The sequence below is a fragment of the Otolemur garnettii genome, unplaced genomic scaffold, assembly GCF_000181295.1.
Source record: "Otolemur garnettii isolate 467f Iridium unplaced genomic scaffold, OtoGar3 scaffold00005, whole genome shotgun sequence".
NCBI classification, from domain to species: Eukaryota; Metazoa; Chordata; class Mammalia; order Primates; family Galagidae; genus Otolemur; species Otolemur garnettii.
The window spans coordinates 28,700,492-28,713,861 of NW_003852400.1; the positions used below are offsets into that span (position 1 = coordinate 28,700,492).

Sequence of the window (13,370 nt, forward strand, 5' to 3'; positions counted from 1 at the left end):
AAAGTTTAAATTCAAAATGCAGTAGATTTAGAATATCAGACTCTTTTTTTTCCTTGAAATTATAATCTCCTTATATATATCTGTTAAAGTATCTTCTTTTATTCTTTTATATTATAATAGTTTGGCGTCTTTTTTTTTTTTTACCGGTTTACACTAGATAATTTCTTGACGTAAAACTAATTGGTAGAGCTCTCTAACTCTTACAGCAACTAGTCAGCTGGATCATTTTTTAAGATAGTTTTCTGTAGCTATCTGGGATATACCTAAGCAGGCTTTCATGGATCTATCATCTAGTAATTTTATAATGCGGAATTTCTGAATTCCCAGTACTTAAAGGGGATAGAGTCTGTACTCTGCTGCCATCATGTGCATACTTGCTTCCATCTTATCTTGAATAGATTTCTTCCTATTTCATATACATGTGTCTTATCTCTCCTAGGTAGAATTATAGGCTCCGAAAGTATAAGAATCATGTCTTATACTTTTTCAACCCATCTGTAGGATTAATAATTACTTATAGATTAATTTTTTCTTTCTCCTATAAGGGGTAAAGCAGAATCGCAAAGCAGATGAAGAGTTGTTAGTTGTATGCCTGCCTTTTCATTTCCTAGAGGAGAGAGAATATGGAACTTTGTAGAAAAGTGAAAAATTAAGTGAGAGGGTGTGTAGAGGGTCCTTTGACTAAGAGGTATGTTTTGTAAATGTAGCATATTTTGAAATTACAAAAGAGTGGAAAATGGAGCATTAATTTGGAAATGCATAAAATCTTTTAAAATAATATAAAATGAGAATTTTTGTGGTAAAATTCCTTTTAAACATGTCATTTTCTGATGTATTTTAATATTTTGATATTAGGACTCGCTGATTCTTGAGAAGAGTCAAAACTGGAGTTCTCAAAAAATGGACCATATTCTGATTTGCTGTGTTTGTCTTGGAGATAATAGTGAGGATGCTGATGAAATAATTCAGTGTGACAATTGTGGCATTACAGTCCATGAAGGTAATTTTCCATTATTTTGTATCCTTTTAGAAATGGCTTTTTCATATAATGTTTAAATAAATAAAATCAGCTCTTTTATATTTTTACTATTCTAAGGTTTTTCTGCAGTATTTAACAGTATTTCAACAGAGATGAGGAATATTAAGTAACTCAGTCCTTAAAGTGTGATGGGACTACTATTTGATCATCTTAATTTAGAATGTATTTTTATGTAATTAAGTAGAAATATTGTATGTAAATCACAATATTTCTTAAAGGTTAGTGTTACAACCTTTTCTTCATGGCATTATTTATTTTTTGTCTTTAAATAAAGTTTAGAGGTAGGAAAATTTTAGTATGTTAGTCATATTATGCAAAAGAATACCCTTGTTCTTAAGAAATACACATACATAAGGGTAAAGGAGGACAATATGTCTACAAAAGTCTGTTGCCTTTTTTTTTGTTTTTTCTTTCATAATTACATATTTTAATTTCAGATTTTAAAGAGACTGTAAAGACCTGAAAAAGGAACTACTCTATTAAAAATGTTCTTTATGATTATGATTTTCAAACATATTTGTTATGTATTTTGTTTACTTAAATTATTTTGACATTATTTTCTACTTTCAGAAAAGTTACAAGAATAATATAAAACCTTCCCTCTAGTCCCTCTAGTCTTTACTCTTTACTCAGTTTTTGCACATGGTAACATTTTACCATATTTGGTTCTTTTTTTTTTCTTTTTTTGAAAGAGTTCACTTTGTCGCTCTGGGTAGAGTGACACAGCATGGTCATAGCACAGCAACCTCAAATTTCTGGGCTCAAGCAATTCTCTTGCCTTAGGCTTCCAAGTAGCTGGGACTGCAGGCACTGGCCACAATGCCCAGCTATTTTTTTCTATTCTTAGTAGAGACAGAGTCTCGCTCAGGCTGGTCGCGAACTCCTAAGCTCGAGCAATCCACTGGCCTTGGCCTCCTGGAGTATTACTATATTTGTTTATCTTCTCGGTCCCAAACAGTTGTTTTCTCACCTCTATGAGAGTAAACTGTAGACATAATGTCCTCCTTTGCCCCTCTATATCTTAGTGTGTATTTCTTAAGAACAAGGGCATTCTTTTACACAATCACATAATTGTCAAAGTTAGGAAATCAATATTGATGGAATATTCTGATCTGTGGACTGTATTCAGTTTGCCATTTGTCCCAAGAGTGTCGTTACTGTCCAAATAAAATCCAGGATCATGTATTGTATTCAGTTGTCATGTCTGTTTGGTTACCTTTAATCTGGAATTGTTCTCGAGTCTTTCTGTTATATGCAACTGATATTTTTGAAGGCCATATGTATTTTTTTTTTTTTTTGAGACGGAGCCTCAAGCTATCCCCCTGGGTAGAGTGCCATGGCATCACGCTCACAGCACCCTCCAACTCCTGGGCTTAAGCTAGTCTCCTGCCTCAGCCTCCCAAGTAGCTGGGACTACAGGCGCCCACCACAACACCTGGCCACTTTTTGGTTGCAGCCATCATTGTTGTTTTGGCGGGTCCAGGCTGGGGATTCGAATTCGCCACCTTAGGTGTATGTGGCTGGTGCCTTAGCTGCTTGAGCCACGGGCACCGAGCCCATATGTATATTTTGAAGTCATTTTTTAAAAATAAAATATTGTTTATTTCTTTATTTTCTAATATTGTTTTTTTCTGTGTGTGTGTGTTTTAATTAAATCATAGCTGTGTACATTAATGCAATTATGGAGTACAATGTGCTGGTTTTATATACAATTTGACATACTTTCATCAAACTGGTTAACATAGCCTTTGTCTCATTTTCTTAGTTATTGTGTTAAGACATTTATGTTCTACACTTAGTAGATTTAACATGTATCCTTGTAAAATGCACCATAGGTCTTGTGTGTTTTCTCATGGTTAGGTTTTGATTACATGTTATTGTCAGGAATGCCACAGAAGTTATCTTATGTTTTTAGTGCATTGTATTAGGAGGCATGTAATATTTATGTAGTTGCTGGTGATGTTATTTGATTACTTGGTTAGGAAGATGTCTTCCTGGTTTCTCTGGGGTAAAGTTATTATTTTTTTCTGAACAGTCAATTTTTTTTTTTTTAATTAAGGTGCTGCCTACCACAAAACAGTATTTGTATAACCTGGCTCTTGCCTACCTTTCTGGTATTACAACCAGTCCTCCTCTCAAGTTCTGGGAGTCTGCTGGATTTGAGGGACCTGTGGGGCCTGTGCTTCTTCAGTTAATTTTCTTGCCTTCATGGGGAGCTACCCTCTCACTCCCCTATTATTGTTAATTTTTTTTTAAAGTAATGTTTATTGAGTATATTCTGTGTACTTGGCATTCTGTAAATTTTAGTATATGAAATAGAATGTTAAATTGCTGACTTTGTGGAGCTTAATTTCTAGGGAGATAGGCAGTTAACAAACAGTAAAGATCTAATAGGTACTGATTTGGACTATGAAGAAAAATAAACCAGAACAAGGAGTATAGGGAATACTATGGATGGGGGTGGTTGGGTGGGTTTATATTTATAAAGGGTAATAAGGAAAGTGCTGTCTAACAATGTGATATCTAAGCAGTGACCTGAAGGAAGTAAAGGATCAAGTCATGTGAATATTTGGGGGAAGAGCACTCTAGGCAGAGGGAGTAGTGAATGTAAAGATCTTGAAGTGTAGTGCTTGGAATATTAGTGTAATGGCACAGAGGTTAATACGGCTATAACTGAGTAAGCTGTTCTGAACTGCTTAGTGGTGGGGGTGGGGATGGTAGTAAATTACATCAGTCCTTGCAGATTATGGTACTGATTTTAGATTTTACCATTATAGAGATGAGGATTAATATGGTTTATGTTTTGAAAGGATCACTGTGATGGAGAGTAGACTGAAGTGGATCTAAGGTGGGAATCAAGGTGATTATTTAGTAGACTATTGCAGTGATCTAAGCAACGTATAGGTTTTGAGGTACATAATGAAAATTTGGTTTTAAACCATGTGGAGTTTGGGTAAAATGTTCGAACCAGAAATGTAACTTTGGGACTTACTAGCCTGCAGATATTATGTAAAGCTATAGGACTGTGACGTTTAGGGACTGTATGTAGCAAAGTATTCCCGGCACTTTAAAGGAGTTAAGGAACACATTGCCAGTGAAGTATGAGTAGAACCTTGAGTGATGGCATAGAACAAAATGTCTCAAAAAGAGACAGGGGTAACTGACAAATGATGTTTTAAGAGTCAGATGAGGACCTGTATCATATGGGAAATGACCGTATTTCAGTGGTAAACTCCAGGTATACTAATAGCCAAGCTATCTGTGAGGTTATGGGAAAAAAGTTCATTCAAAAAATGTTTGTGTCATATGGTTTATTAAATAAATATAAAATACATAGAAACAAAGGGAAACTTAACCCACTTAGATGAGGTAGAAGAACTGTGCTACCTAAATCCCAGAGTATGTAGTGTTCATATATTCTCCCTTTCTTTGTCTTATCAGCCTTCCTTGCTGATGCTATGACTGTGAGGACCTGAGCCCACATGAAAGGTGTCCTGGGGCAAAAATACACTTTCAGGAAGATGCAGAGACAAGTACGCTTGATTACTGCTTTAGCTCTCCAGTTAACCTGCTAAGTAGCCATGGGTTTTATTTGTGTTTCTTAGGAAGTGCACACATGTTGCCAGAATAGATATTACTTAATAGGTAGCCAATTAAGACCTTATGAATATTGAGTTCTAAATGTGTCTCATGTGTATTTAATATATTCTGACTCTTTGGTGCCTTTCATATATTTGGTAAATAGGTACCTCAAGGGCAGTAGGTATCTTTTGGTCCTTCTGTCCTTTTCTGTCTGGGTTTAATGCACATAGGCTTTACTTTTTATTTATACATAGCATATATAAGTTTTATCCATTTCATTTAGTTCTAGGTAGAAGAATTTAAAATCCTCAAGCACAGCAAAGAAAGCATGTAATAATTAAGAATTTGCCATTGAACTTAGTGACATGAGGATTATTGTCCATCTTAGTCCAAGAGAGTTCAATTGACAGTAAAAGAAGGGAAAGTGAAAAAGTTACTAAATACAATTTCTCTGATGAATTTTTATGTAAAGAAAAGTAGAAAGATGAACTCTTAGCTAAAGGGAATGTGAAATCTCAATTTCAAGAAGAGTTTTCTCCTCCTTATTTTAGATGCTGTATTAGTTAATCTCTTGCTGTGTAACAAATTATCCCCAAGCAGCAGCTAAAATCAGCAAACTTGTATTACTTCACACAGTCTAAGGGTTAAGAATCTGGAAACAGTTAGTTGGGCTGTTCTGGCTTCTGATCTCCCCTTGAATTTCAGATCAAAGCTGTCAGCCTAGGCCATAGTCACTTTAAGGCTTGACTGGGGCTGGAGGATTTGTTTCCAAGCTTACTGACACAGTTGTTGGTAGGCCTCAGTTCTTTCCTGGCTGTTGACCTATATTCCTCACCACATGGGCTTCTCGATTGGTGCCTGCATGTTCTTATGATTTCAGCATGAGTGACTGAGTCTTCAAAGAGAGAAAGAGATGGAAATGATTGTATGAGAGAGATAGTATCTTTTCTAATCTAGTTTTTGTAATGTATACAGTTGTTTATTCCAAATTCTGCTGTTCACACAAACCAACCCTAGTCTAATGTAAGAGAGGGCATTCTAAAGAGTATAAATTCCAGGAGGTGCTAAACACTGAGGGCCATCTTATAGGCTGCCTGCCACATGTGCAGAGATTATATAGCATGTTGTGTGTTTCTGGAAGTGACCCAGTGAAAGGGAGAGTTGACAGTTGGTGATAGAAGGAAAGAAAGGGAAACAATTGCTGGTCAAAAGCTTTGAGTGCAAGGTTAGAAGGGATGCGATCTACTACCAGGTGGAGAGATTGAATAGTCGAGTAGCCATTGTGATTGTGGGGAAAAGAGGGAAGATGAATCCAGATGTAGGTAGGTTGTTAGATGTGGTTGGAACATGTGGAAATTGTTTTTAGATGTTCCTTGTTTCACAGTGAAATAGGAAGCAAGGCGATTATGGGGAGGAGTTAGAGATTTAGGGAAAGAGAGGAAGAGTAATTTTTTGTGTAAAATTTGGGAGAGTAAATGAACTTAGGAGATTTATGTACATATACATACATACACACACACACACATATTTATTCAGACAACAGTAAAGGACCATCTGATATTAGTGGTAATGAATATAAACTGAGAATGGTCAACCTGGTTGTGTGTATGTGTGTTTCTCTTCTCCAAATGTGTTTCAGATTCTTGAAAGCAGGTACAGAATAAGTAAACCCAGAAGTAGCAACCATGCTGCCAAATATTTGTTGTATCTGTTACCACTGATGATCCTAACTATGTCACTACTGTTTGTATCCATGAATGTCATCGCTGATGTGTGACCAAGGCCTGAACACTGCTGTTAGTCTTAGTGGTTTCTTTTGTTATGCTGAGGGTGCTAGGTCTGTATTTACCCCTCTACATCATAAGCTGAGGGTACTATCTTTACTTGGTAGGTCATCCTTACATTGTGGTCATTGATCACAGATGTATTCTTTTTTGAGACTGTCTCAAGCTGTCGCCCTATGTAGAGTGCTGTGGCGTCACAGCTCACAGCAACCTCAAATTCTTAGGCTTAAGCAATTCCCTTGCCTCAGCCTCCCAAGTAGCTGGGACTATAAGCACCTGCCACAATGCCTGGCTATTTTTTTATGTTTTCGGTTGCAGTTGTCAATATTGTTTAGCAGGCCTGGGCTGGGTTCGAACCCTCCTGCTCTGGTGTATGTGGCTGACGCCCTCCCCACTGAGCTACGGGCACTGCAAACACAGATGTATTTTTTAAGGCCAGCCCTAGTGGTTTTAAGAAATTGAATCAGTTGGTAATGTTTAGACCCTGGAAGATTTTATTCTCCACATTTCAGATTTCCAGCAAGTTTTGGAAAATGCAAAATCCTGCAGCTCTAGGGTTTTGTTGTTGTTTGTTTGTTTTTAGACATTAGGGACAGGCTGGCTTTAAATTCTTGAGGTCAAGCCATCCTCCCATCTCAGCCTCTTGGTAGTTGAGACTGTAGGTACACACCACTGTGCCTAGTTTAGCACTAGGTTTTTACTCTCTTCCAGCATAATATGCTGGAGCTAATAGGGCTGCCTCATGCTGGTCAGGTTTATAATCTCTCTTCACCACAGTCCTCTCTCAAACCACTTACTCATTTTTGTTAGTCCCTAGAACAGTGATTTTCAACTGGTGTGTGCCACGGCACAAAGGTGTGCCGTGAGAGGATCTTAGATTTGCTGCGAAAATATTTAAAGATCACTAAATTATTTTCGGAAGAACTTCAAAGCACAGTAAGTATATTCTTCGTTTTACTCTTTTTTTTTGATCAACATAATTTAAGTGTGCCATAGAAGTTTATATGTTCAAGTATTCCATAACATAAAAAAGGTTGAAAACACTACCCTAGAGATAGTGGAGTATACAAATCCTCATTTACTTTGAGGGTGCTATCTCTTGTTGCCGGTACTCAAGCAACCTTTGTTCCTCATTATGTGGGCCTCCATAGGCTGCTTTGTGGTCTCAGTTTCCCACATCTGTAAAAGTAAATCAGTGTTTTTACTGTAGTTTCTTCCTTTAAAACTCAAGCTTGAGTCTCCCATGCAAAATTCAAAAGGAACCCTCCCATCTGGTCTGTTATTTTTAAAACATATTTGTGCCCCTTGGTCTTTGAGAATGAGTTCTTTTCCAGTAGATTTATTTAAAGTGAACATAGGTTTCTGGAAAGCTACCACATTAGTCCCACTAACATGCTTAGAACTATGAAAAGGTCATGATGGAACTCTTTGCTTCAGATCAGTAGCCTTAGTGATGGCAAATCTACCTTCTTTCTAAGGCAGCTTTGATTTTTAGAAACACCTAAAAAGCTTTTCTGAATCTAGGCAGACAAATATTATTGAATTGAATGATAATGTCCTTTAAATCAAAAAGAAGTTTCATCTATAAAGTCATGTAATAACTATTGTTGTGTAATTCATTTAATTGGCTCTGATGACAAGTTCCAAATTTTTTTTGAGAATTTGCTAATGTTTGTTTATTTAATTCTCAAACTAATTCAGTAGGATTGTAGACCTATTTTATTATTAGAGAAGGAAGAAAGTTAGACCATGGAGAGAGAAATTAATGTTCTTTAGTGTAATGCTTTGTAAGCTTTTTGAGAACTAATATGTGACTCATAAACACATAGTTTTCCTCATATTTAGATGAATCTATATGTTGTATAATTTATTGGTAATATTTTGAATTCTGTGAACTTTATATATGTCCAAAATAAAGAAATAAATTATAAATCAAAGTTAAAAGTAAATTTTCAGTTATTATTGTTATTTATTATTTTTATTAGAGAGAGTCTCACTTTGTTACCTTCGTTAGAGTGCTGTGGCATCAACAGCTTACAGCAACCTCTAGCTCTTGGGCTTAGGCGATTCTCTTGCCTCAGCCTCCTGAGTAGCTGGGACTATAGGCACCCGCCACAACGCCTAGCTATTTTTTGTTGCAGTTTGGCTGGGGCCGGGCTCGAACGCCCCAAATTTTGAGTGTTTAAAAATTATGCATCTACTTTCATTTTCTAATATAGATAATTTCCCATTTCCCTTTTTAATTTTGGAGTTTCTGTTGTACTGTTGTGATTACCATTTAATTATTTCTCTCTTCTTGCTTTCTTGGTAGAGTTATATATAACTAATAGCTTGAAGATTCCTGGTTTTGGAAATTTTAAGTCATCTGTTTTTGATTTAGAGGAGAAGTGTTACTAACTGTAAATGTAATTTACATAAATTTAATGAATTAAAGTAATGGTTAATATAATCTAATAAAATTATTATAGAGTATTTGTCAGTAGATGAATATGATACATAGATCCTTTCAAATGTAATTTCTTGTAGATAATTTTTGTCTTGGCAACTAGTCTGCAGGATTTCTTTACCAGAAATCACTGGATAGTATGCTGGAAAGGCTGTGCTTTGCCTTGCATATACTCCTGACCTTTTCATTTATTTTGTTTAGTAATACTTGGATAGTATCAGTAAGAAATTATGTTGACTGGTAAATCTACCAAGAAATTTTTCATCTCCTACCAGCTTTACATCAGTCATATCTACTAACAGGAAATTTAAAAAGACCCCAAATTATGGGTTTTTTTGTTGAGACAGAATCCCACCCTATGTCCTGAACAGTGTATAATGGCGTCACACAACCTCAGATTCAGGCTGTGGGCATCCTGCTGCCTTAGCTTCCAGAAGCTGCTGGGATTATGAGCGCTTGCCTTGGCGCCCAGCGGGGCTTTTCATTTTTTTAGTAGCCAGGGTCTCACTCTTGCTCAGGCACATTTCCAACTCCTGAGCTCACGCAATTCTCCTGCCTCAGCCTCCCACAATGCTGGGATTATAAGCATGAGGCCCCAAACCGTGTTTAATAGTCTTTGGTTAGGTTAGATGATTAAATTTCTTTTCTGGGATAGAATAGTAATGTTAATTCTCAATACAATAATGTGTAGCTGATCAGTATGTTTATTTTCTGGAGTCCTTTTGAGTCCTCAGAGTGTTACTGGTACTGTTAGGTATGTGTTGTTGCTCATCCGTGTTAGTTAGCGCATAGGCTGAAAAAATGAAAAGTAATGACAGGTAACCTGGTCCAAATAACTTAGATTTTTTTGTTTGTTTCTTTTTAAGTATATCGAGTTCTTATTACTTTTTAAATTTTAATTTTACCTTCCTTTCTATAAAATTGGGGTCATTAGCCTCTCAAAAGTAAATTTTTTTTATCCCAATAGGAGCTTTTGTGGCTACTTATAATTAATTTTAATTTTAAGGGTATCTCTTACTATATAACTGAACTGTTGCTCCATCTGAAGTAAATGAGACATTTAAAATGTTCCAGAACTCATTTAATATTTAAATTAAAATGGCACTATTACCTATTTTCATAATTTTAAAAGCATTTTTATTTTTAATTACGATGGATACATAATAGCTGTATGTATTTATGGGGTACATGGGATGTTTTGATAAAGGAATGTGCAGTGAACAAATCAAGGTAGTTGGGATATCTGTCACCTCAAGCATTTATCATTTCTTTGTGTTAGGACTATTCCAATTCTGTTAAGAATTTGTTAAGAAATAACAAATTGTTGTTGTGAACAACACCTTATTGTGCTGCTGCTAACTAGATTTAATTTATTCTATCTTTTTGCAACCATTAACCATCTGCTCTTTATCCACCCATTCCCATTACTCTTCCAGTATCCTTCCCAGCTTCTGGGAACCATCATGTCCATAGTATCTGTAGTGATGTACCTCTTTTATTTCTGGGATTAGTAGTAGTTTGTCTCATCTTTTTTATTCTTAGTTATCCTAGTAAGAGGTTTATTGATTTTGTTGCTCTTTTTAGAAAAACCACTGCCTGGTTTCATTAATTTAGTTTTTATTATTTCTGATTGAGGTTATTAGAAATCTTGCTTTTCTATTTCTCATTAATCTGGTCAAAGATTTATTGTTTTTATTTCTTTTTCAAGAACTATTTGTTTTATTTTCTGAATGATTCTTTTGTTTTCAATTTCATTTATTTCTGATTTAATTTTGGTTCTTTTCTTCTGTTGGGTTTGGGATTGGATTGCTCTTCCTTTTCTATTTCCTTGAGATGATTCATTAGGTTGTTGATAAGTGCTCTTTCTGTTTTTCAGATGTGGGCATCTAAGATGATAAATTTCCCTCTTAGGACTACTTTTGCAGTGTCGTATGGGTTTTGATAGCTTGTGGCTTCATTGTCATTATGTTCAAGGAATTTAATTTCCTCCTTGAACCAGCTGTCATTCAGTGTAAGGTTGTTTAGTTTCCAAGACTTTGTATGGACGTGAAGGTTTTTGTTGGAGGTAGACCTTTATTCACTTATGTTCTGAAAAGATACTGGGTATAATTTCAATTCTTTTAATTTTGTTTAGGTTTGATTTGTGTTTTGAGGTATGTTCAATTTTGGATTATAACCCATGGGCTGATGAGGAGAATGTTATGCTCATTAGCTATGTGATGGTATATGTCTATTAATCCTAATATTTCTAGGGTTGCAGTTAAGTCCCTTGTTTACTTGATTAATGTCTGTTTAGAGGATCTGTCCAGTTCTGTCAGAGGGGTGTTAAAGCCTCCAGCTATCATGGTCTTGTAGGATGTCATATTGTTCAGACCAGTTAGGGTTCATTTCATAAATTTGGGAGCATTTAAGTTGGAGGCATATATTTAGAATTGAAATGTGCTCTTGTTGTATTGTTCCCTTGACCAGCATATAGTGACCATTTTTGTCTTTCTTAACTTTCATTGCTCTAAATCCACTTGTATCTGAAAATAAGATTGTAACCTCTCCCTTCTTCTGATTTCTAGTTGCCTGAAATATTGTTTTCCAACCCTTCACCCTCAGTCTTTTTTCGTCCTTTGAGGTTAAATGTATTTCCTAAAGATAGGCATATAGTTGGCTTATGTTTTTTTATTCAGTCAGCCAGCCTCATGCTTCTTCAATGCGGACTTCAAGCCAGTCACATTGATTGAGAGAATTGATAAATATGATGGAGTTCTCTTTCTCTTGTTTTGTGGTGGTCTGACACCTAGTTTTATCTCTTGGGTCATTGTGGAAGCTAGGCTTTTGACATTACATTTCTGGGTGTATTTACTTTGCTGTTGGTCCATTGTAATGGTCTGTGTGTAGTATGGGTTTTGAATATTCCTGCAGGTCTGGTCTCATAATGGCAGATTTCTTTAGTGATTGCTTGTCGGTAAAATATTTGATATCCCCATCAAATATGAAACTTACTTTGGCAGGATACATAATCCTAGGCTAGAAGTTGTTTTGTTTATGTATTTTGTAAGTCAGAGCCCAGTCTCTTCTGGCTTGTAAATTTTCAGTGAGAAGTCTCCTGTCACTCTGATGGATCTCCCCCTATAGGTCAATTGGTGCTTCCTGGTAGTTGCTTGCAGAATTTTCTCTTTACATTTTGACTTGGCCAAGCTTATTACATTGTGTCTACAAGATGCTCTGTTTGTTTTGAGGTGAACAGCGGTTTGATATGAATCTAAAAGGAGTGTGTCAAAATCTTTGGTGATGCTTGGAAAATTTTCAGTTGTGGTATGTTCTAGGAGGGCTTCTGTACCTTTGGGTTGTTCTTCTCCTTCAGAGATACCTATAATTCCTGTGTTTGTATGTTTTGTGAATTCTCTAAGAGATTGCTCTGCTTTTACTCTCTTCTGCCTCTTTATTTTTATTTATTTATTTTTTATTAAATCATAACTTTGTACATTGATGCATTTATGGGGTTCAGGGTACTGCTGCTTCAATATACAATGTGAAATGCTTACATTGAACTAAGTAACACATCCATCATAATTATACTCATTTCTTAATAGTTTTGAAATGTACTATTGTATCATGCATATTAGGTGAGGTTCCCCCCCAATACCCTTCTTCCTTCCATATTCCCCCTTCCCTCTCCTCTCTCTCCTCTTCCCTTCTAATTCCTGGACTATAGTTTTGCCATTCATATGAGTGTGTAGGTGGTTATATATTGATTTCATAAGAATACATTGGATACTTTTTTTTTCAATTCTTGAGATAACTTTACTAAGAAGAATATGTTCCAGCTCCAACCAGGTAAACATATTTGAAGTCTCCATCTTTTTTATGGCTGCATAGTAATTCCATGGTGTACATATACCACAGTTTGTTAATCCATTCATGGGTCGATGGACACTTGGACCATTTCCATGTCTTGTCTATTATGAATTGGGCTGAAATAAACATTCTGGTGCTAATGTCTTTGTTGTAAAATGATTTTTGATCATCTAGGTATGTACCTAGTAGAGGAATTGCAGGATCAAATGGTATGTCTACTTTTAGTTCCTTGAATGTTCTTCAAACTTCTTTCTAAAAAGGTTGTATTATCTTGCATTCCCACCAGCAGTGTAGAAGTGTTCCCTTCTCTCTGCATCCACGCCAACATCTAAGGTTTTGGGATTTTGTGATGTGGGCTGATCTTACTGGAGTTAGATGATTTCTCAAAGTGCTTTTGATTTGCATTTCTCTGATTAAGGATGATGAGCACTTTTTCATGTGTTTGTAGCCCATGCCTCTGTCTTCATCAGAGAAATTTCTGTTCAAGTCTCTTTCCCACATGGAAATGGGGTTATTTATTCTTTTCTTATTGATTAATTTGAGTTCTCTGTAGATTCTAGTTATCAGATCTTTGTCAGAATCATAACCTGCAAAAATCTTCTCCCATTCTGAAGGTTGTCTGTTTTACTTTGCTTTTGGCTTTGCAGGAGGTTTTTAGTTTGATCAGATC

At 35.8% G+C, this 13,370-nt stretch overlaps 1 protein-coding gene across 1 annotated transcript in view; it reads left to right on the forward strand.

The window, feature by feature from the left end:
* Window positions 1–13,370, forward strand: part of PHF14 (PHD finger protein 14) — a 194,424-nt gene that overhangs the window by 16,941 nt on the left and 164,113 nt on the right. Inside the window, exon 4 of the mRNA XM_012812504.2 lies at window positions 856–1,000. Within this exon, the coding sequence (XP_012667958.1) occupies window positions 856–1,000 (145 nt within the window). The remainder of the gene's footprint in view (window positions 1–855; window positions 1,001–13,370) is intronic.